The sequence below is a fragment of the Paramisgurnus dabryanus genome, chromosome 6 (genome assembly GCF_030506205.2).
Source record: "Paramisgurnus dabryanus chromosome 6, PD_genome_1.1, whole genome shotgun sequence".
Lineage (NCBI taxonomy): Eukaryota > Metazoa > Chordata > Actinopteri > Cypriniformes > Cobitidae > Paramisgurnus > Paramisgurnus dabryanus.
Genome location: NC_133342.1, coordinates 5,353,831 through 5,379,386, shown reverse-complemented (window position 1 = coordinate 5,379,386; position 25,556 = coordinate 5,353,831). Strand labels below are relative to the sequence as shown.

The 25,556-nt window shown below is 36.9% G+C and overlaps 1 protein-coding gene across 1 annotated transcript in view; it reads right to left on the bottom strand.

Moving 5' to 3' along the window:
- The window catches only part of ephb1 (EPH receptor B1), a 326,261-nt gene that overhangs the window by 6,206 nt on the left and 294,499 nt on the right, over nucleotides 1-25,556 (bottom strand). Inside the window, exons 10-15 of the mRNA XM_065261984.1 lie at nucleotides 19,687-19,872; nucleotides 19,200-19,447; nucleotides 17,975-18,190; nucleotides 6,336-6,485; nucleotides 1,963-2,153; nucleotides 1,662-1,817 (exon numbers count right to left, since the gene is read on the bottom strand). Coding sequence (XP_065118056.1) covers nucleotides 1,662-1,817; nucleotides 1,963-2,153; nucleotides 6,336-6,485; nucleotides 17,975-18,190; nucleotides 19,200-19,447; nucleotides 19,687-19,872 — 1,147 coding nt within the window. The remainder of the gene's footprint in view (nucleotides 1-1,661; nucleotides 1,818-1,962; nucleotides 2,154-6,335; nucleotides 6,486-17,974; nucleotides 18,191-19,199; nucleotides 19,448-19,686; nucleotides 19,873-25,556) is intronic.

The following is a 25,556-nucleotide window of genomic DNA, read 5'->3' as shown; positions in this document are numbered from 1 at the left end:
TTCACATTATGAAATAAAAAACATTGTATATTGAAGGCTTAGTTTTTAATATGGCATTTACAGGAATAATAACAAATTACATTTTTTTTTCAGTAGGATTACTTTGACACTTTAAATCTCCAAGTTAAATTAAGCAACTTTAGCCTGGGTTTCACAGACAGGTAACAATTTATGAAGCCGCTGTTAACTGTAACATTTTATATTAACTTTTATATTACAATCTTATTTTTCTACAATCCTATATTTTGCTGTAAATAAAAAGACTCGAGACACCTCTTAACTACAGGCATTTCTATTGGTTGTGCCAAGTTTCTCACTGTCACATCCTTAAAGGAACAGTATGTAAGAAATGTTTATTAATTAATCATAAAATGGCCCTGATATGTCACTAGACATTAAGAAATCATTTTCATTTCAAATACTTTTATCACTCACAACAGTGAGTGTGGTTGCAGTACCAGTTTTAGCCACAAGTTTTGTGATTGCAATACCAGTTTTGGCCACAATCCTACATACTGTTCCTTTAACTTCCTCAAAACACCTGAATGACATTCATCTTATATGATTTGTAACTGGAACCTGTTATACACGAACATGGACAAGTACACTGCTTAATGTTCATAGAAAAATATTTGGTTATTATAATTATTGGTTCTTCATAACCCCAAATAGCTGGAAAAAATCTAAAATACAAGCCAAACCAAAGCTTGAGTCTTAGAGGTTAAATGCAGCATTAGAGGAAAGGTCACTTTTTTCATCTTTGTTGTTCTTTCTAGATTCATTCCCAGTTCATTATAGATTCAAGAAATCAACAGTAGGTGGATAACCACAGTTGGTATACCATCTTAAAGGGACACTCCACCTTTTTTGAAAATATGCTCATTTTCCAGCTCCCCTAGAGATAAACATTAGATTTTTACCATTTTGGAATCCATTTAGCCGATCTCCTGTTCTGGCGGTACCACTTTTAGCATAGCTTAGCATAATCCATTGAATTTGATTAGACCATTAGCATTGTGCTCAAAAATGACCAAAGAGTTTGGATATTTTTCTTATTTAAAACTCGACTCTTCTGTAGTAACACCATGTACTTAGACCAACGTAAAAATTTAAATTTGAAATTTTGTAGGCCGATATGGCTAGGAACTATACTCTCATTCCGGAGTAATACTCAAGGACTTTGCTGGTGTAACATGGCTGCAGCAGGCGCAATGATATAACCCAGTGCTCGAAAATGGTCCCCTGCTATTGAAAGTAACCAAGGGGACTATTTTCGGGAACTGCAAAATAACATTACAGAACTAAAGAAGAATCATGTTTTAAATAACGGATTTAAATTTTTTTGAAACTCTTTGGTCATTTTTGAGTGCAATGCTAATGGTCTAATCAGATTCAATAGATTGTGCTAAGCTATGCTAAAAGTGGTACCGCCAGACCTGGAGATCAGCTGAATGGATTCCAAACTGTAAAAATTAAATGTTTTACTCTATGGGAGCTGGACAACGAGTATATATATATATTTTTTTTTTAAAGTGGAGTGTCCCTTTAAGCACCTGAAGCCATTTTCCACTACAGTAAAGTAACAATGACAAAAACCTAATGTTGATGTAATACAACCGTGATCTTCCCAACTTTAAACATGTTTTAGAGTCTGAACTCACTCTGAAGTCATCTGGGTGACGAGTTGGAGGGATGTGAAGCCAGAGTTAAGGAAGTTATCTCTATACTGAGACATCTTAATGGCACCCAGCCAGTCCTCGACAGAACTGAAAGTGGTAAAATCCGGAATGGACCTGTCCAACAATGGCTGAGATGGACTGGAGAAAAAGAAAGCAAGAGAAAGAAAAATCACAAACTACCTTAATCAGTTTAAACATTTTGGTGAGCTAAAAAAAAACTAAGAAGTCAGGGGAGATCCCCAGCATGATTTAAAAACAATCAGGTCTCATGTACGGTACTCACATTGTGGGCATGGCGACTGCTTTAAGGCTGGTTGGGTTACGGATGAGTTTGTCAAGCGTGTTGACGATGTCTGTGAATCTCGGCCGGGCGTTTCGATCTTTCTGCCAGCAGTCAAGCATCAGCTGATGGAGAGCAGTAGGGCAGTCCATAGGTGCTGGCAGTCTGTAGTCCTGCTCTATAGCGTTAATCACCTAAAGACACACATAAATAGATATTGGTCTCAAAGGGCTTAGATTTTACTCATTTAGGAAAGTCGCAGCAACAGGCGGCCATGATTGCAACACCTCCAGGCAGTTATTTTAGTCTATACATTACTAAAATCCTATCTACTTGAATGGGAAAAGACAGATACACTGCAAAAAAATATTTTCAAGAAAAACATTTCTTAGTATTTTTGTCTTGTTTTCTGTAAAAATATCTAACAATACTTACATAAAGATTCTTTTTCTTGATGAGCAAAATGACCCAAGAAAATAAGTCTAGTTTTTAGACCAAAAATAACAAGTTTACGTGATTTTGTGCATAAAACAAGCAAAAAAATCTGCCAATGGTGAATGAATTTTTCTTGAATTTAGTGTTTAAGAAAAATGTTCAAGATTTTTTGCTTACCCCATTGGCAGATTTTTTTTTGCTTGTTTTATGCACAAAATCACTTAAATTTGATATTTTTGGTGTAAAAACTAGACTTGTTTTCTTGGGTCGTTTTGCTCATCAAGAAAAGGTATCTTCATTTAAGAATTTTTAGATATTTTTACTGAAAACAAGACAAAATACTAAGAACATTTTTTTCTTAAAAATTATTTTTTGCAGTGTACAAAAAAATCTTACATCAAGATGCATTTTCTTAATGAGCAAAATGACCCAAGAAAAAATAAGTCTAGTTTTTAGACAAAAAAATATTTAAATTTAAGTGCATATGTGCCTAAAACGAGCAAAAAACATCTGCCAATAGGGTAAGAAACAATTCTTGAAATAAGTTTCCTTTTTTCTTAAACACTTTATTCAAGAAAAATTCATGCCATTTTTTACCCCACACTGCAAAAAATTATTTTCAAGAAAAAACATTTTTTTGTATTTTTATCTTGTTTTCAGTAAAAATATCTTAAAATTCTTACATTAAGATGATTTTCTGAATGAGCAAAATGACCCAAGAAAATAAGTCTAGTTTTTAGACCTAAAATATCAATTCAAGTGATTTTTTTTTGCATAAAACAAGCAAAAAAAAAAAAAAAAATGGGGTAAGCAAAAAAATCTTGAACATTTTTCATAAACACTAAATTCAAGAGGAATTTGCTTACCCCATTGGGAGATTTTTTTATGCTTGTTTTATGCACAAAATCACTTAAATTTGATATTTTTGGTCTAAAAACTAGACTTATTTTCTTGGGCCGTTTTGCTCATAAAGAAAAAGCATCTTAATTTGAAAAAAATTAGATATTTTTACTAAAAACAAGATAAAAATACTAAGATTTTTTTTTTTATTGAAAATCATTTTTTGCAGTGCATCGGCAGATTTACTTAGCATTTTTGTCTTGTTTTCGGTAAAAATATCAAAAAATTCTTAAATTAAGGTTTATTTTCTTGATGAGCAAAATTACCTAAGAAAAAAGGTCTAGTTTTTCAAAAACATATAAACTAAGTAAATTTGTGCTTAAGGCTTTGTCCACGCGAAGCCGGTGTATTCCCTATCCGATAATTTTTTTCCTTGTTCTAAAAAAATAATCCGTAAAAACAGAGTCGTCTCAAGAAATATCTGCGCACACGCGAAACCACTGAAACCGACTGAAAGCGGTGTAGTATATATATATGCCAGACCAGTATGGGGCGCTGTAATTCTGCCACAGATATACACTATACACGGAGAAGAAGACTTTGAGCACGCGCATAACCTTGCGTGCTGTATACGAACCAAGAAGAAGAAGTGATGGCGAACGCAGGGTCTTTCTCCTGGTTGTCTTCCGCGGTGGATCTAAGAGCATGTGGGGCATGGTGTTGTCCATTATCGCTTGTTGCTCACCACAATTGCATAGAAGCAATAGATTTTGCTGTAATAATGCTAGTAGGCTTAGTAGCTGCTTTAGCATGAACACAATCATGTAGTCCGCCATTATTGTTGTTGCTGTTACGTGTGATGCTGCCGACACGTGATGTGATGACGTTTTCGCTTCACAAAATATATGGATTGGCTGTACACACGAAACCGCAAGGGTGTCGATTTCAGATTGATCCACTTTAGGACCCGGTTTCAAAAAATAGCGGCTCCAGTCTCCCAAAACGGCGGATCCATGTGGACGAAACGCCAATACGATAAAAAATGTATATGTACACAGTGATTTGCGTCTCTGTGTGGACAAACTAGCAAAAAAAATCTGCCAATGGATTAAGACAAATTTTCTTGAAATAAGTTTACTTTTTTCATAAACAATTAATTCAAGAATTATTATTTTTTTAAATATTTAAGTGTCTAAAAACTAGATTATTTTCTAGGTCATTTTGTTCATCAAGAAAATGCATTTTAATGTAAGAATTTTTAAATATTTTTACTGAAAATACTAAGTAAAAATTTATTTTGCAGTGCAGTGCCCCACTAATTCAGGGTTGGCCTACAAAAATACATCACACTATTGAGCAGTGCATTGTCCCCTATTCATAGTAATAACAGTGTCCAATCTTGTTATATTCAAAATCTATTCATTATAATCAAACATAACAATCAATGTTTGATGGAGACACCCCAACATGACACACAAACAACCCAAAAAGCAGCAATCATCTTAAATCAGAAACACCCACAGTCTCTCTGTCTCACTCTCAAATACAGACATCAAATAAACACACAAACACGCAGTCGGTCCTCTGCATACCAATACAGAGCTATTTTTCTTAAAGGCTTGACGGACAAACATGAATCTAAATATTTGAGGATCAATATTCGCTCTGTTCTCTCCACAGTGACTGTGAGCTTTCAACAGAACTGTAATGAGCCAGCGATCGCCCGCTGAGCGCTGTGTGCGCGCTCCTCTACACAAATGTTCGCCACATCGCTGTGATGTTATTTATATGATAAATTAATTACTGGATAAACAAACTAAGATCATAGATGATCAAAAATCCTGTATAAATCCTGTGAAAATCCAGAAAGGTAGAACATTTTCCAATGCATCCCTAAGTTTAACTTTTGACAGCTCTTCCATGTAAAGGAACACTTATAGACGTGTTATAGTTGTGAGATTGTATGAACGTGGTCACTATGATCTGTGCAGGCATTACATCATCATACATTCTTTGAATGAACACAGCTTTCAACGCTTGTCTTTAGTTTCTCTGTTGTTTTATTCCTAGGGGTTCAGTAAGAGCATTTTGTGTCTCTCACGCGTTAAATGTATGCTAAAAGGTTTAGGGAATTTATGCCTGCATTCGCAGTATTTTCTGCAAATCCCCCAGAGAACCAAGAATGAGTTTGATGTATTTAAAATCTGAAGAGAAAATGTTTTTGTGCGCTGCTACAGACGCTGGAAGATTCAAAGAGGAAAAAGGCAATAACATTTTGTCTTCACTAGAGCCAATGCAAATCAATCCCATTATAATCCAACTAGATGTGTTTGTGTTTTCAGTCAGTTTGATAGGAAATGTGAGCCAGTCCTTGAAAACCCAGCTAAAGACTTGTTTTTGTGATTTATTGTTTTCCAACATCATTTAAAGAACATTCTGTAAAAATATAACCTCGTTATATATTTAATATTGACTGAGTAAGACTATGTCAATGATTAAAATTAAACGTTGATGCTGCAAAACTCATTATTGGATTATTTAGCCTGGATTTCACAGACATGGTCACAAATTAAATGTGACCCTGGACCATAAGGGTCTTTTTATTTTAAATTTATTTTAAAAGTTGAATAAATAAGCTTTCCATTGCAGTATGTTAAAAAATACCCAGATTTAAGAGTTTATAAAAAGATAAAAAAATTAAGATAGGATGATATGTTTTTCCCATTTTGTTTGTTTATTGTTTGAAAACAGAGGTTCTGTACTTTCATTTGATATATTTGTATGTTTATATATTTTTAGAAGAAATTTTTCCTGGAAGGCATTTTGTGAAAATCACAAAAAGTGCTGGCGGGCAACTTTTCAAAAACAGGCTGGCGGGGAATGAGTTAATATCCTAATGATTTTTTGGCATAAAAAACTATAATTTGGCTATTGCTACAAATAGTACCTGTGCTACTTATGACTGGTTTTGTGGTCCAGGGTCACAAATGATCAAATATATAACAGAACCAAATAAGATCTGAGTTTATTTTAACTCCAGTGTGAATCAAAAAGTAAATCTGTGTTTTTTTAAGTTTGAAGTCTCTTTTTGTTAAACTTACATCTTGGTTGCTCATGTCCCAGTAAGGTCTCTCACCGAATGACATCACCTCCCACATCACAATGCCGTAACTCCACACATCACTAGCGGAGGTGAACTTTCTGTATGCGATCGCTTCTGGTGAAGTCCATCTCACTGGAATCTTTCCACCCTGAGACAAGAAAACAGCGGGAGAGGTCAGATTTACTGCGTGCAATGTTTTGTTAATCCCTAATGCATCTACCAACCATGAATGTACATTTAAGCATCTAATAGGAAAACGCTTGTAAAACAGGGCAATATTTCGTTCTAACAAAACAAATAGGCAACAGGGGACTTTGACATTGCAGAGTTCCATATCCGACGCAACTATAAATATTTGTAAACAACGAATCGCATTTGCATAACTAAAACTCAGCACAAGTGAATTCAATTATTTCTGCTTTGCAAAGCAGAATGGAGAAAACAATGAAATCATTCGATCCCGAGCTCTTTGTCTCTCAGTACACAAAACATGAACAAAAAACAATCCAAGTACTGTGTGTGGGTCTGGTCTAGTTTGTGGAGCGTGTCTGTCTGTAATTGGTCTACCTGAGGCTGGATTTGTATCTCGCTGATTTAAATTGACAGCAGCCTGTTATAAGAATCCCCTCACACACACACACACACACACACACACACACACACACACACACACACACACACACACACACACACACACACAGATAAAACACACACAGAAACCATACGCTTTATGTTTCAGTCTAATGATGTCAATTAGTTTAATCCTGCATTTGACATCAGCCAGAAAAACTGAAAATGAAAGGAAACACTGCCAACAAAATAGAAAAGACAGAGCGCTGATGAGCACGTATGCAGTCTGGATGAATGATTTGCCATTTTGTGCATGTATACCGAACGAACAACATGTGTATGGTTTGGCCTGTGAAGCTTTTTGGTTATGAGCTTAAGTTTGCATTCACTGTATAAAAATAATGTGTAAATGTATAGTCAAACTTTAACTTTTATGTTACATATGAGTAGGTGTGGGGAAAAAAAGTTTCATCATATATGTTAATCTCTACTTATAACTCTTAAATTTAATTTTTTTCTCATAAAAAAAATGTTAGCAAAAAGCTGAAATAATTGCATTTTTGTAAAGGAATTTTGTTGGAGATCAGTTTCAGAACGATTATCAAAACATACAGAGTTTGCTTCAGTTTTTTTTATTGGGTAAATGCGCCATCTAGTTGATAATCGCAGTATTACAGATTAACATAAAAACTAATCACAAATACGTTTTTACATGCAAATGTTTTCTCTTAATTGATGCAATTACTCGTCAATGGCAGGGAAAGAGTTAAATATAAATGTATAACTCTTATGCCTTATGCACAAATTTGAATGGAAACAGCTTGTGACTCTTATTTATAATAACTACAGTTATATGAGATATGAGAGAAAAAAATAACTTGCATTATATGAAAGTACAATAATGCTACACAGTATAAACTCAGAGCTGCTTCTCTCTCTCTCTCTCTCTCTCTCTCTCTGTCTAGGTTATTTTTTGTTTTCATTCAATGTGCAGACAGCAGTCATGGATGGACAGATGCCTGCTGGGAATGTACATCATTTTTTCTAGAGAACATTTATTATTTTGCTCTGTGTGACCTTTTTAACCCTTCCTGTCTCCCTGTCCATCTCCTCCATCCCTGCGACTGCTTTCTGCCTCCAGCCTTTATCTGCTGTTCTGCTCCGGGATACCATAAAGAGATGAAGCCCAAAAGATGGCGAGAGAGTGCAAGAGAGATCCCCACAGACAATGAACGATTCAGTGGAGGAAAATAAATAGTGAGAGAAATATGTAGTGAGAGAGAAAGAGAGAGAGAGAGAGAGAGAGAGAGAGAGAGAGAGAGAGAGAGAGAGAGAGAGTTACTGTGTTTACATTACCCTTCAAATTGCAAATAAAAATACAGCCAATGGAAACACATAAATTTTGCAAAAACTCTCATATATCGCAAAAAAGTTTTTATGCTCGCATGAGGTGCAATGGAAACAGTTTATTCACATTACTGGGTTACCTGGTGTAGTAATTAAGTCACAAAATCATTATTTGTAGTTGACGTGTATGTACTAAAACCTACCAGAAACACCTCAATAATGTGTCTGCTCCCAAGTATAAGAGGCTTTTCTTGTCAATAATGTTTGGATAACACTCCTACATCTCTTTTGATTTAAAATAATGTACTTTTAACTCCAAGAATAATCTCATATGTTGCTGTTCCATAGTACAAGGGGCTTTCCTTGGAATTTGGATAATACTTATATGTCTCATTTGGTTAAAAATAATGCCTAGTGCGGTAGATGTGATATTAGTAAACCTACCAACATTAGTCGATGTGATGTTTGGAATGACTAATAGTGTTGCATATCATCGGTTATTCAGTCCCTCCAGAAAAACACAATTATGCGATAGCATGATTCAACACATAATCAGCCAAAGTTCGTATATTTATGAGGGGGCCGCATTTTGTCAAATACATCACACTTTCGCAGCATAAATTGCAGATTCCCGTGCGCAAAATATGCGGGGTTTGCGTGATTTGATAATCCCCGCATTTTCGTAGCAAAAATCACATATCTTAGCAGAAAGTTGAAAAATGTTGCATTTACTTCACACAAGCGCAGTCATGTCCCCTGTTGCCATGGGAACGTTATGAAGTGACGTAATTATGTGACGTGAACATCATTAAAAAGCTGCAAACAGTCTTTGCAAGTTCCGGCAGTTTTTGCAAGTTCCCACATTTTTTGCAAGTTCCCGCAATTTCAGCGCATAAAATTGCATAAATATCCCGCATATTCCATTGATTTTTTAAAGAAAACGTGCCGCAAGATCAAGGTTTTTTGCCCGCAACAATCACAAAAAAACTGTTAATAAAAATGCCATAATTTCACAATAATCTATTTAATAATTCTAATGTTTTGCGCAAATCTGTAAAAGAAATGCAACTAGAGAGAGAGAGTTAGAGTGAGAAAGGGAAAGCGAGCAAGCAAAGTGAATAAAATTAAACTAGTGTTTAACCTGTATGGGTTTATTAATGGCCAATGCCGATATTAAGACAGCAAGATGGCTGATATTAGGCCGATATAACACAAATGCAAATACAGTAAACAAACAAAAAAATTATGAAACCAATACATAAACATTTGTTATGCATAATATTTATAAATAAACATATTTACGTACATAATTAATGTGGATTTGACATCTCACAGTACCGTTTGAATAAGACTGCTGTCCACCAGATTGTTGTTTTGTGTAACGTAAGTAAATAATGAGTGGTTATTTTAATCTCTGTCAGACTTCAGGGCTCCAGACTGCCTCCAAATAGTGGCATTTTGCCACCAAAATTTGAGAGTGTGCCACTGAATTTTACATCCAGTCGTACATGTGCGATCAGTAAATTTGACCTTTTTTTGTGATGTGACACTGAATTTAAAACAGGACATTGAACTTTCTGCATTTATCATCAAAGTATTTATTAGTAATACAGTGTATTACTTAGTAGAAATGTGAATATTTGGTTAGCATGTTGATTTAAGGTATGTGCCCCTAAATTTTCTGGGTGCGCCCCTAAAATTTTCGGTTGGGGCCCCTCTGCTCCTGGTGAAAAAATTTAGTCTGGAGCCCTGGACTTTGGCTTTACACCTGAGTGTCTTTTCATTACAAACAACAAAATTGAGTAACAGAACAATTTGATTGAAAAGATTTATCGTTGACGATAAAAAATAAAAATATTGGCTGATATACTGGCCACTGCAATGCCTATCACTAAATTAATTCACAATATTGCAGAGTATTGAAATAAAACAAAACTTTTCCTTCTGACCTGACAGATTCCTGACAAATAGACAGAAATAGAAAAACAGATAAACATACACGCAAACAGATACTGTATAAAGAGGGGCAGACAGACACTTTAACAGAGAAGCGTAAGCCTTCTGTTTAATGTCCCAAACACAAACAATCTGCAAGTGAAACACGTCTGCACACAGAACCACTGAGCTGAATATTTTTAGATTTTATAAATGTGAGAAACTGTAGAAATGCTAGAAATAAGAGAGAGAAAAGATAAAAGTTGATGTTCTCTATACAAAAAAAAAAAAAAAAACTCAAAAAGGAGCAATCTTATTCTCCTGGTGTGTCATCAAAATTTTCTGTCATATTTTGTAACATGAAATGTAGACAAACAGAGGATGATGGATGAAGTCAAGATCTAAAACACAGATCATGACATCACAGAGATATCTCACATTAGTACTGGATGGTATGATGATATATACAGTGTGATGGTGGTGATTCCTTGAGGAAATCCTTATCAGCGACTCTTTCATATCTCAAGACATATTTAAGTATTTGCATTGCTTTAAATATTTGCCATAAAGGTCCTTCAGAGAAATAAACATACGCATAGATGAGACAATATTTGTTAAGGTCTAGATCTATGAAATTAAACAAAGCTTGGATGTTTACAGCTACATTTCTGATTCACACATACGCCAACCATAAATAAAATCACTCGTAGCATATGTCCATAACGCCCACATCTATTTCACACTGATGTCAACAAACAAATTATGCTACAAAGCTGGCGAATCATACATCACCCTGTCTAACTGCTTTAAATTATAACCCCTGGCATTGGATTTCTCTGAGGGCCTTACAGATCTCATCTGACTATACATCCTTCGCTTGCATTCATTTAAAATTCCAATCCAATTTGCGGCGCAATAACTTCAACAGTCGAATCTGATCGTCAGGGGAGGCGGTTCAGATAACAGCGGTTAAATCGTGCTAACCTTTCACCCCTTCTTCCAGGTCCCGCACCGCCCCGTCAACGCCCAGAGGCCTGGCGGGGAAGCGCTAATGAAAGCGCGCTCACCTACTGTAATCCTTTATCGTCCGTTTCTCTCAATTTTCCATTTAGGATTTTTAATATTAGATTATGACCTTGTCTTTCAAAACCGGGTTAAGTATTCCGTTTGTCCCACAATTCACTCGCTTTCTTTTCCTTCGAGAGTACTTTGTGCTTAACTGAACGAACATGATTTCTGCACTGCGAGAATGCAGAGTGAGATTTTCAACGAAACCGTTGAATGTCCAAGTCAAAGGTCACAGGGCAGATGTCATGTTTAAATCATGACAATCGAGGACGGGAATGTAAAGGATGAGTTCATTTCTGCATGGGATATCAGTCGTAACTGGTCGACGGATCTGCTCCTTGTTAACATTTTACAAGACAGGGAAGAGTCAAGGCCACATAAACCCTGGAAATGAATTGAATTCGCAGTTTAAATTCACCTATAAAACATGACAAATGTCACAGTCCTAATTAAATATTCAGAAAAAGTCAAGTCAGCAGTGGTTGCTAAGGTGAACATCGAAGTTGCTACACGCTAAAATAATGCTGTTTTCGTTTTTTGCTTGAGTAAATCATGGGGTAATTTTGATATTTGGCTGGAGTATCCCTTTAACATCCACCCAAACCTTTTTCTTATAAAAAAGGTTTTCTTAGCAGAAAAAGCATCTACATACTGTTGAAAAAATGGTTTGTCTATGGCAAAATTTATTACCTAGTCCCCTCCACCTTAGCAACCGTACAGCAACCCTGGCGACACCCTAGCGACAAGATACTGTGCAGCATTTTACAATGCCTCAAGGTAATGTAAACATCTTGTGTTACTTCACGATCAATAATAGTCTGGCTTAAATTAACCTTAATTCAGAACAAATGAGTTCACGGCAACCTTGAGACAGACTTCCAATCTAAATCCTGTTTTGCACTATTGGGATCGTTAAACAAGATCTGTTCTGAGATCAGGAAAGATATGGAACGAGCACACACGTTCCACTTAACTGCGTAGTGCAGAAGACTGACACATACACGGATTGGAATATAATAACTGCAGGTATCGTAAGGGTTTAGTTACCAGTGACACTTGATATTTACACACACACACAACTCACAAACACGCTCACACATTGCTTTTGCCCCCTAGGATAACATTTAACAGAGGAACAGAGAGTACATGTGTTTGAATAGTGAGATTGCAATCTCTTTTTGATAACAAATGCTAATCTTAGCATCGATATCATGAGACTCGCTCATAAATCCCACACGATCCTTTGCTTTGTGTCTATATCAGTGAGTGAAAGAGAAAGAAATGTATGGCCAAATATGTGTGGACATCCATAAGGGACCATCCTAAAATTCTGACACAAAGTTGGATGTGATGAATGTCATTGCATACTGTACTGTATGTATTCAAAATTTTGTATTTACTTGCACATGCCAGCACATACTGGTACCAAATGTATACATATCTGTACCTAATTGTACATATTAGGACCTTCTTAAAGGGTAAGACCCCTTTGAATGCTTGGGTACATATTTAGACAATAAAAAAAATGAAATTACACATTACATCCATTTTGTCCACCCTTATGAAAATCAGCCATGGTTTTACTACAGTTAAAACCCAAAAACCATGATTACTGTAGTAAAACCATGGTTACCACAAAATAACCATGGTTTTAAAGAGACGCTCCACTTTTTAAAAAAAATATGCTCATTTTCCAGCTCCCCTAGAGTTAAACGTTTGATTTTTACCGTTTTGGAATCCATTCAGCCGATCTCTGGGACTGGCGCTAACACTTTTAGCATAGCTTAGCACAATCCATTGAATCTGATTGGACCATTAGCATCACGCTAAAAAATAACCAAAGAGTTTGGATATTTTTCCAATTTAAAACTAAGACTCTTCTGTAGTTACATCGTGCATCTACATAAAAAAATCAAAAATTGTGATTTTCTAGGCCGATATGGTTAGGAACTATACTCTCATTCTGGCGTAATAATCAAGGACTTTGCTGTCGTACAATGGCGGCAGCAAGCGCAATGATATCACGCAACAGCTGAAAATAGTCCTCTTGGTAACTTTCAATAGCAGAGGACTATTTTCGATACTGCGTAATATTATTGCATCTGCTGCCAGCATGGTAGGACAGCAAAGTTCTTGATTATTACGCCAGAATGAGAGTATAGTTCCTAACCATATCGGCCTAGAAAATCACTTTTAATTTTTCTGTCGGTCTTAGTACACGATGTACCTACAGAAGAGTCAAGTTTTATATAGGAAACATATAGAAACTCTTTGGTTATTTTTTAGCGCGATGCTAATGGTCTAGTCAGATTCAATAGATTGCGCTAAGCTATGCTAAAAGTTCTAGCGCCAGACCCGGAGATCAGCTGAATGGATTCCAAAATGGTAAAAATCAAATGTTTAACAGTAGGGGAGCTGAAAAATTAGCATATTTTCAAAAAAAGTGGAGTGTCCCTTTAAATAACTATAGTTAAACCATGGTCACTGTGGTAAAACCATGGTTTTGCTAATAGTAATTAATACACCAAAAAACATGGTTACTACACTTTTTCCACAAAAAAAACATGGTTAATTTTCGTGATGGCATATATACAGTTACCCTATAATCCTGACTTAAGTTATATGACTGCATAAGATGCTACAGGAGCACTTTAATTTAGGGTGACCATACGTGCCATTCTTCCCGGACGCATCCCGTCCAGGATTTTGGGTTAGTCTTCCGGAAGTCGTATTTGTCGACCACATACGTCATAGAGGTCATAGATTTTTAGATTTTTATTATTATTACAGAAAAGCAACCGTTACATATTAAGGTAAGAATGAAACTACGATTGTATATCTTATGTTTTTAACTGAATGGCGTATGCGGTCAACAAATACGACTTCCTGAAGACGCACCGAAATCCTGGACGGGATGCGTCCGGGAAGAATGGCACGTTTGGTCACCCTACTTTAATTTTTTCATTTCATGTCTACGACTTTGTACTGAACACTGTTCTGGTCCTACCACCAAATCAGCCATAGCTCAAGCCAGTGTCTTGTTGGAAAATAAAGAGATATTGGATGAATACAGAGAGTCATAGATTGGTGGAAGTATTGACTATATGACGACTAAACCAACAGACATACTGACAGAACTGCAATGGACAAGACGACTGTGTATGTATGAAATGTATGAGGGGTTTAAACCATCACGTCTTCTCCAAATCCTTGTATAAATTTTATGCTGTCGTCAAAGTAACCAAACCCTGACGCCTCACAATTTAATGCGTTGAATTCTATTGCGTACAACATAAAACACATTCATCCTGGTGCAGTACTAAGGTGAACTATGCATGATTTTCACAATGACTCCATTCACATGCTGACCTTTCAAAACAATGGCATAACGCATCATTATGTGGGTGGCATGGTGCAAAAAATGAAAAGGAAAAGATGAATCCAGAACATTTCTTGATACGTTGAACTGCATGACACAACGTCAAAAGCACATCACATCTCCACTGTATTCACAGCATATAGTCAGTTTCATTGGACGCACACATGTTGTCCCGGTTAAGCATTTGAAACTAATTGAACCTCTGGTCTGTATTAATTTATCGGTCTGGCAAGTGGCTAAACTGATCTCTGAAACAGATACCTTGTCGAAAATAAAATGTTTTTGTTTGGTAAAGATGAAGGAAAATGGCATAGATCACAACTGGGGGGTGTCACGATTCTCCAAATCCTCGATTCAATTATAAGGTCACTTTTTTGTTTGTTTTTTTTAAGAACAAAAAAATGCTATGCCATTTTTAGAATAGACTTTTATGAAATATAATATCTGACCTTGAACCCGGCAATGCCCTGTCATGTTAGTCGTGCTGCCAGTGGAAAAATATGGTACATGCACATACTGCACAAACTTCCTGTCAGATGAACATTCCTGTCAGTACTTTGCACCTTAAAAACGCGCTGTTTTTTGTTTCCCATGTAAAGAGCAGCTCGCCTGGTGTCTCCTGCATCTGCCATGCTATCTTTTGACTGGCTGTAGCTAGCTAAGTTAGAGGAGGTTGACTCGCAGCCCTCAACACGTGTTATTTTTCCTGCTTGGCAAGCCAACCGGATGTGACATGGGGGCGTGGCAGCATCAATTCCATTTTTTAACTCGAAGTTCGAGGTTGTAACTTAATTTCGACAGATTTAATTATGACACCCTTGATCACAACAGTTTGGAGAGGTTTGGCAAGAATTCAAGGACATATAGCTAACATTGTATACTTAAGAAATAATTGATGACGGGCCGTTGAATTATTTGAAAATAATGCGCGCCCAAGGTGGTAATGTGCGAAGCGGAGTGCGTTTACACCGCGTGTGTGCATTATTTTCAAATAATTCAAAGGACCGGAGTGTTCCTCTAAAAATTGTTCTGGTGCCTATTTTTAAGACATTTAAAAGGTTAGGTGTGCACTTTACAGAAAAAATAATCAACACCCATGAAACATTTCTCAACCAATCAGAATAAAGCATTAAACAGGCCAGTGCAGTGGTATAAATTCATTTCACACATGTTAGCTCAGTGTAATACAGCCCCTCCAGAAAAACGCAGTTATGTGATCGCATGATTCAATGCATAATTAGCCAAAGAAAATACGGGGAATTATGAAATCATGCAAGCAAGAAAAAGATTTGCAAGCAGAAATCTGCAATTTATGCATATTTAAAAAATGCGGCCCCCACATAAATTGCAGATTTCTGCTTGCAAAATATGCGGAGCTTGCATGATTTCATAATCCCCGCATTTTCGTAGCAAAAAGTAATATATGTCTTAGTAGAAAGTTGAAAAATGTTGCATTTACTATTTACTTCACACATGCGCAGCCATGTCCCCTTTTGTCATGGGAATGTTAGGAAGTGACGTAATTACGAGACGTGAACATCGATGAAAAGCTGCAAACAGTTTTTGCAAGTTCCCGCAATTTTGCATAAAATTGCATAAATATCCTGCATATTCCATTGCATTTTTTTTAAGAAAACATGCTGCAAGATCAAGGATTTTTGCTCGCAAAAAAAAAAGCTAAATTACTATGAGCGTAATACACAAGGATGCGCTGTCGCAACACACGGCTTATTCAACACAAGAAGTTGTGGTTTAAAAGTACAGATTTTTTTATCTGTTTGGCAAAAATGAATGATCGGTTTGCTAGATAAGACCCTTAATGCCTCGGCTGGGATCAGTTTGAACCTACAGTAAAACTGTAAACTGTTGAGGTCCACTAAATTCCACTATATGGAGAAAAATCTGGAATGTTTTCCTTTCTTTTCAACTGAAGAAAAAAAGACATAAACATCTTGGATGACATGGGTGAACTATAAGGATTTCTAATGAAAGTGGAGTAATCATTTAATGATTTACCCATCCTGACACAATAATGTATCCGTTTAATTTTCTTAGCAAATCATTGTGTTACTGTTTGTTAGATGTATGTGATGAATTTAAGTAATTAACCATGTCAACACAGCCCTGGGATTAATAAACAGACAAGTTGATGTTCTGCTAAATCAACCGTCATCACCTTCCTGTTCCTCCGGCGATCCTTCGGCCCTTAATTGTGCTCAGCGGAAGAAAGGACACCATGGATTCATTAACACAAAGTGTGCAATATCCATGGATCACACCTAACACTCCTGACATATGGGAGGTGAATGGATCAGACACAAAGCAAGCAGAATGATGGCACTTAAAGCAAACAGGCATTTTTATTTTAGATGCTTATTACATATTTTACATTTAAATTGAATTGCAAAATCGTAACCATATCTGTCTAGTAAACCAGTAAAAAAAGCAAAAAAAAAAAACACCCGAGGGGGGAGGTAATTAAATGCAACCCCTATCAGTAAGGAAGACGGGTAAGTCATATCAGTATCACACCCCGTTCACACCTTCACCTCATGTTCCTGTCAATCAACAGTCACCGCAGGATATCCTGCTCATGATTGACAGCTGTCTTTGGGCCTAATGAGCTTTCACATGTTTTAACAGAGACGCCTGTCGTTTCTGCTCCTTATCATCCACCTCACATCTCCGGCATCTCTGCTATCTGGCGCTGAGGAACCGTCCGAGTGTGAAAGAGACCAAATTGTTTGCTTACAATGCATGGGACATTTCATCGAGACGTCTGATGTGAATTTAATACACGTTTTATAAAAGGATGCTGTTTCTCTCTTCGAGTTGAAAATGGTTGACCCGGCTAACGGTGCGCCTGTCACCGGTGCTTTGAATCTTGCCTGAATACAACGAATGATCAGTAAACCCCATAATTGCCGACATGCCACATACACGTCACGAAAAATATGAAAGCGCTGTGAACAGAATGTATTTAAGACAAAAAAGTAAAAAGGATTTCATATTAATATTAAAGATCTGCGGCACAGTACGGCTAATGATGCCCTGGTTGCCTATTAAAAAAACATAATAGAGAATTCCAGAACTCGGAGCGCTGCATTTGGGAGACAGGCCATTGGAACTCCTGTCACTTGTCTCTGATCAAACACATGGGGAATATAAATGGGGGGTTTTCCAGGAAAACCTTGACATCCTGTCATCCAGACAAAGCAGTTTTTTCTTGAAGGGATTCGTGGAATAAATGAGAATGAGATTTTTCCAGCTCCGGTGCCTAACATGGCACATATTTCTGGTTTAAATGAAAGGAATCACACGCCTGGACAACATCTTACCAGTGAGCTTGTGTAGGTAGGATCGGAGGTATCTTCTTGAAGATAACGGGACAGGCCGAAATCGGACACCTTGCACACCAAGTTGCTGTTGACCAGGATGTTGCGTGCGGCGAGGTCTCGATGGACGTAGTTCATTTCCGACAGGTACTTCATCCCAGCTGCGATCCCCCTTAACATTCCCACCAGCTGGATCACTGTGAACTGCCCGTCGTTTTGCTGTAACATTAACACAGAAAGCACAACTATAACACAATGTTCACAACACCTTGTCTCAGAAGCATGCAATGATCTCAACGGTAATGATTATGGATTGGTTTTTCGCCATTGGTTGTTTGGGAAGAATGTTGTCACACATCAATGGTTCCGTCTCTAAAAAAGCGCATGAGATTTTAGAGATGTAGATTTTTACCTTGAGGTTGATCCTTCTGAAAGGCCCGTTTTAGACCTGGTAGGGGTGCGCGGGGTAAAAACTTGGGGTTAGTTGTAACACGGACTGTTTACATTGTTGCACAAGGTTGAGCGTTTTGATTTTCCAGTATTCTTTCACGCTGCCAAATAGACGATCTTCCGCAAATTATTGACTCCCTTTTGGAGCCAGTCAATAAATTATACTGCTTTCCAAACTAGGATATGCATCAAGAAATCGATTTCGAGTTGAGAAACTAAATAATTCAAACATTTTATAAAAGACTACTTTATAATCATTGTGCACATAGATGTACTTTTATCATGAAAAATAATGTTTATTATTAAAATCTTTAATCACTCGGATGCATGGAGTAAAATAAAAATCTTGTGAATTTATATGATGATAAAAGACTTCTTCTATGACACGTCGATTTCAATTTGTTAATTTGGCTTCACCTTTTTTCACGCACCCATCTGTTCAGCAGTAGTGGTGTCTAAAACATGTTTAAAACACACAGCGGGAGATCGAACGGCTCCTTCTCCTTAACTTCTGTACATAGCCGGCATGTTGCTAAACGAAAGAGCTTTGAACCGAACGTAGGATAACAAACAGGGACGAGGAGCGGATCGATGACGACGCCACTCGGATGTGCTGGATTTCTAAGCCGACTTCAAAGAGCCCTTTATTGTGGCACCAGATCAAAGCTAGAGGAAAACCAATCCATGAGATGAAAAAAAATGGGCTGAACATTGATTAAGTAGTATATTCCTCTACGCAAGAGGAACAGGGTGAGAGAAAGAGAGAGATTGCACTGACCCTTAGGAAGGAATCAAGAGCCCCGTTCTCCATAAACTCCGTGACGATCATGACCGGGCGGCTCTTGGTGACCACGCCCTCCAGACGAATGATATTGGGGTGGTCGAACTGGCCCATGATTGACGCCTCTGATAGAAAGTCCCGCCTTTGTTTCTCAGAATAGCCCGCCTTCAGAGTTTTAATGGCAACGTAGATTTCTCGTTTCCCGGGAAGTTTAAGTCGACCTTTGTACACTTCTCCAAACTCACCTGGAGGAAAGTAGGTGAAATAAGTGAGGACGAAGAAAATTTATGCTTACACAGCTTGCAGCTGTTAGCCATCATAACAATCACAGGATGGAGGACAGGACCACTTTATCAGACTAAATCTCTCTTTCATTGTCAGATACATTCATAAAAAAAGATTGAATTCAGGAAAAAATCTGATTCTATGATAGTTTAGACATTCAGACGCCGATACAAATCACCAATGCACAAACATCACACACCTGCACCGATAACTTCTTCGATTTTGACCGTGGAGACATCGATTTCTTTGGCGAACTCTCTCACGGCTTCATTTGGGTCTTCGTAGGTAAAAGGGTCGATGTAGATCTTCATGCCAGGAGAACCGGGTAGGGTCGGGCAGCCCATGGGTGTGTGGCAATTAGACAGATCGGGTCTCAAGGTCAGTTCTGGAAAATATTAAAATCCCACAACATTACTCACAAGCATTTTTAATTTTCAACGATTGTGAAAATCTACATTATTATAGGACTTAAACATAAGGACGCTGGTCGTTTATTGTGCAGCATTTCTCTTGATATATATTTAATGCATTTACAGAAGCAGTGAACAAACAAATCCAATCTGTGTGCTTAACAAAAAGCAATCTAAAACAGAGTGGATTTATGTGAAATATAAAAATGGGCTATAAAAATGATTACAAAAGCCATCACCTTTGATAACAACAACAATTTCTCATAGAAACACAGAAAGAGAATAGAGTGAAATACTATTGGTTAAATAAGAAATAATGTTGCATCAAAAGATTTTTATAATAATAATAAAAAAATAATTTCTTGATGACGTTTCCTATGAAATCTGAAAGAAATGTATTTCATATTTATAACCTAGAAAGGGTTAAAGGTCTTGACCGGTAAAGAAGTGCATGCTATAAATATACAGGTATGTACTCTTGTATACAATTTATGTATTACTAAACACTTCATATCAAGTATTTATACTCTCAAAAAAATATGCTTAAATAAGTGTAATAAAGTGACACAGCGATGATGTATTTTTGTAGGCCAACCTGAAAGGTTAGCAGGACCACAGGTTCCCTCCCTAAAAAGTCCATTAATTTATCCCATAGACTTTAAGATTATTGCAAAACTTTTTTGATAAATGCTATGTTGATAAGCGTTGCATTAAAATAAATATACTGTATTGGTTCTTATAAAGGGCCATTCACATTACAACAATAACTTTAAAAATATAGTTTTAAAAATCGTTTAATATTAAAGAAAATAGCGGAGTTCACACCACAACTATAACTATACAAGTAAGGTTTTTTGTTGGGATCACTTTCGGAGCAATATTTCCCAACTAACGCCCCATTCAGACAGCCAACGACCAGCAGTAGCAGAGCGACGCGATCTCATTCATTTCAATGGAAACCGGGCGACTTCCGGCGACACGAGCGAAATGGACCGTTGGCGACCTTATGGGCGTGTCCAGCGACGTGAGAAAGTTAAGAAAAGTTTAACTTTATGCAAATATCGAGCGAATATCAGGAGCGACTACCAATGAGAACAAAGCAGTGGAGTTCACGTCATCCTTCTCTCGTCAGTTACTGGCATGGATGGTACTCATTTGTTTATGACAAGCAGATTTAGAAACGCCTCATTGAAAGAGACGGGCGACACACAGCGATAACGTCGCTGGCTGTCTGAACGAGGGGTAATGAACGGTAAACCCTTGACAACCAATCAGATAGTTTTGACCTTCAATTGCACGCGCATTGAAATGACAGATTACACGGTGGAGAAGCTGTTTGTCCATAATATAAAATTATCTCAGGTTTCCAGCGCTGATGTAGTTGCTGTAATTGACTACCTAATGATTTTAATCCTACTACATTGACACCAAAAAGTAATATAATAGATTACACAAACTACTAGATTCATTGTTCAGAGTTACGCAAAACGCAGCATGTTGAGGACATCTGCTGGTTATAGACCATTTCATGCACACGTGCTGTGACGCGATAAGTGTTTGGTCCGAACTTTACTTCTGTTTTTTTTTATTTAATGGTCTGACTAGTTGCTGTAACTGAACTCTTAAACAACTACTTTGTCGAAAATAACTAATGTTTTGGGTTCCTATGTAATCTACTTGTTGTTTATTTTGCTTGTTATACTTTAAAAGAACTTTGTTGCTATTTAATCTTCGCAGAGTTTACCGGAAGTCACGTGTTACGTGGAAGTTTATGTTGTTACTGCTAAAACCATCTATACTCGCTGTGTAAATGCAACAAGAACGGGATATTTATACGTTTAATGACGTGATCAATTACAAGTGTTTACAAAGGAAATAAGCAATATTAGTTAATGCCATTGAAGGTAAATGATTTGCGCGAGTACAGCTTATCATTATTGCCTGGTGGTGTGGACGCTAATAAAGTTATCGTTGTAGTTAACGTTACAGTTATCATTATAATGTGAATGGCCCTTAAGGGTGTACAGTAATGTACAGGAGACTTCAGATATTAAAGTGGAGACTGGTAAAGTAGTTTTATCATTAAAATCTGATAACATCCTAATCATTTAATAGAAAGTTTGGGCATACCAACATGGTGGAGCGGTGGCTTCACAATTGTGACGTCATGCACAATCCAGTCATTTAAATAGATCAGTGGTTTGGAAAAAAAATGGAATTAATATTATTTCTCTCTATAGAAATTTGAATCAACTCTTGGAAAAATCAACTCTTGGAATCAACTTGAAATTCCCTAAACTGAACTTCATATGTTGCAAGAGTGAGACATTTTTACTTTCAAGTTTTACTCAAAAGTTTTACTTAAGTTTTTTAAGGCCGTCAAATTTCTCCAACTTTTAAGAAAATTCAACTTGTCTGGGTTTAACAAATGTGACCCTGGACCACAAAACCAGTTAAGTTGTAGCAATATCCAACAATACATTGTATGGGTCAAAATCTTTTTTTATGCCAAAAATCATTAGGATATTAAGTAAATATCATTTTTCATGAAGATATTTTGTAAATGTCTACCGTTAATTTAATCAAGAATGTATTTATCATTAGTAATATGTCTTGCTAAGGACTTCATTTGGACAAAATTAAAGGCAATTTTTAAAATATTTACATTTTTTGCACCGTCAGATTCCAGTTTTCCAAATTGTTGCATCTCGGCCAAATATTTTTCTATCCTAACAACCCACGCATCGATGGAAAGCTAATTTTTCAGCTTTCAGATAATGTACAAATCTCAATTTCAAAAAGTTGACCCTTATGAATGGTTTTGTGGTCCAGTGTCAGTAGTTGTACTAAACAACTGTGTTGTTTAGTACAGGTACTGTTGTTTTCGTCAACTCTCTCTCTCTAAAAACCATCACGGATTGGTTTCTGGTGACTATGACATCATTAATAAGCCGTGGGAGCACCAGACGGTTGCTGTGAATTTCTCTCCCTCTCTCTCTCGGTTTCTCGGATAGAGCCGAATCAAATTCTCGTCTGTCTGTATCCCCCACAGGAGCTCATAAACAGATAAAAGCAACGCGCTTTCAAACCGCTCTTAATGGCAGAAGATGAAACTTCATGTGCAAACATCACTATCTGTGTGTGTGTGTGTGAGACACAGATGATACAGAATCTAATCTCAAACATCAGAGAGAAACGACGACCCACACAAACAAAGCCTACATTACACTGGCTCAAAAATAAAGCGCTCATATCCGCTGCCCATAAAAGACCCCGAAGCAGGTGTGAAATCTGATGCAATGAAGCTGAAAGACACGAGCGAGAGATCATCTGCTTCAGAAAGAGAAGGAACGTTGACATCGGAGGGTGAAGAGGCGAGGGTATGACACTCAGCGTGATACAGAAATGCCAGCAGACTTTCACCGATGTCTTCAAACACAATAATGAAGCAAGTTCTCTACTGGGTGTGAAATGACACAAAACTCAAAGACAACATGGTTTACAATTTATCACCAGGCGTTATATGCAAGACACAATGACATTTGGCCCCATAATCTTTACAAAGGATTTTAGAAAGAAAATAGAAAACTAAAGCGAAATGTAAAACTAATGTGATGGTGCTGAAGGTGGTTGCCAAGTCATTGCTATTCGGTTACTGCACTAAAATAAATTCTTCTCTCAGCCAAAACCTCGTACACACAGCATATAAATTCGGTTTTCACTTCACCTTTTAGTGCTTAATCCTGTTCTGTACACACACTTCAGTAATTTATGGGACTGACAACCACATTCTACAACCAAAATAACTCCCACAAAATGCAGGTATTGGCAACCACATTTACAGAAACTGAACAAGCTGTTAACGTACATCATGGACACGACAGGTCTCTCTCCTGAAAAACTAGACTAGAAGGGCATAAAATCTTCTGTATGCGCAATGCAGAAAATGACAGACGCACGAGCATTTGCTTACAAGTGTTGCCAGATCTTGCACCAAAAAATAGCGAGCAAGAAAAATCCAATAATTAAAAAAAAATCCAAATGCTTTACCTGAAAGATCAAAATATTGGGACAGGCACATTCTCACTTTAATAACACCAAAAACTTGATTGCTTCATGAGCCAAAAGCCATAAACGGTTAAGCGCCACGGTTATGCAAGCACGAGGACCTGGCAACACTGCAAGACTGAGAAAAGCAGCCTCACAAATGCGAACAACAGACTCCCAGAAGGTGGTTTATTGCAAAACATTACACTGTGATATTATTTTGGGGAAGCTGTGAATGATAACCAAGCGAGACAGCAAAGCGTTGCTATGGTTACCCATGTCAATCATCTGAGTCTTGTTCCGTACACACATGGAGCGATCATTTAGGGGATTCACTCTCGCATTTAAATGCAGTTGTCACTCCCGAAAGTTGCCAGTGTGTATGAGTCAAAAAGTTTCTACAGGAACCATTTCTTTCCTTACTTTTAAAAGTATTTAGAAGCTTTCTCAAGAAAAAAAAACAACTTTTAAAAAAACATAATGGTTTAATGGACATTAAAGGTTTCTTATGTCCTGTTTCCACCAGGCTGCACGGTGCAGTGCAGTACGATACAGTATGCAGTTATGTCCGTTTTCATTTTTTCAATGGAACCAAAGTAGTGTACTGTACCAATTTTTTGGGACCCTCCCGTTGGAGTATCGTCCCAGTAGTCCAGTACCAAAAGGATGGAGGTAGATTCACTAAAAAGTGTTAATTGGTTGACCAACAATGGATGCTCCTGTAAAGCTCAGGGGTAGAACATTTCGTAAACAGCGCATGGTTCAGCGAAACTATGAATAGTGTACATAACCGAACTGAACAACTAGCTATTAACGTGCATCATGGACACCAGGAAGCTCTTGTGTATGCAAGGTGCAGAAAATCACAGAGACACGAACATGTGTTGCCAGATCTTGCACATAAAAGGAAAATGTAAACAAAACATAATAAACTGATAAAAAAAAATCACAAAAATCCACAAAGATCAAAATATTAGGTCCGGCACATTGTCACTTTAATAACACCAAAAACGTGCACTTTTGCAATTCGTTTTGGGTCAAACCAGTTAACCTGTGATTTTATTTTTGAAATTGTGTTACTTTTTTCATTCATAACCATAAACATGCATGCAAAGTTAGGATACACTGATTTGTTTTGAAGTGTATGCAAATAATTTTGTAACGATTTTGATGTTCACTGGTCAATTTGACCCATTTTTTTTCCAAAGCAACTGTACAAATCCAAACTAAATATATGTCTTCAGTGTATGTTTTACTATACTGAAATGGGGTAAAAATGCTTCTCCTAACTCTTTCAGTACTGAAAAATTATTTTGGTAAAAGTGAACTATAATTTCTATTTACAATGTATATCAAATACTACTTTATCTTTTTTCCCAGACAATTTGTCAAGGACACATTGATGTGTTTTGAAGTGTTTTTATTTAACACAAATAATGTTTTTTTTTTCCAAGGCACAGAAAATCCAAAGGTGTGTTTAACATTTTACACAAAAAAGAAAACAATACAAGGTTAAATGCGGTTGACAGTCTTGAAACTTTGAAGTGTTTACAGGGCCTATATTATCTTTATCAATATTTTGCATAAGAACTTCCAATGCAGCAGCAAAAAT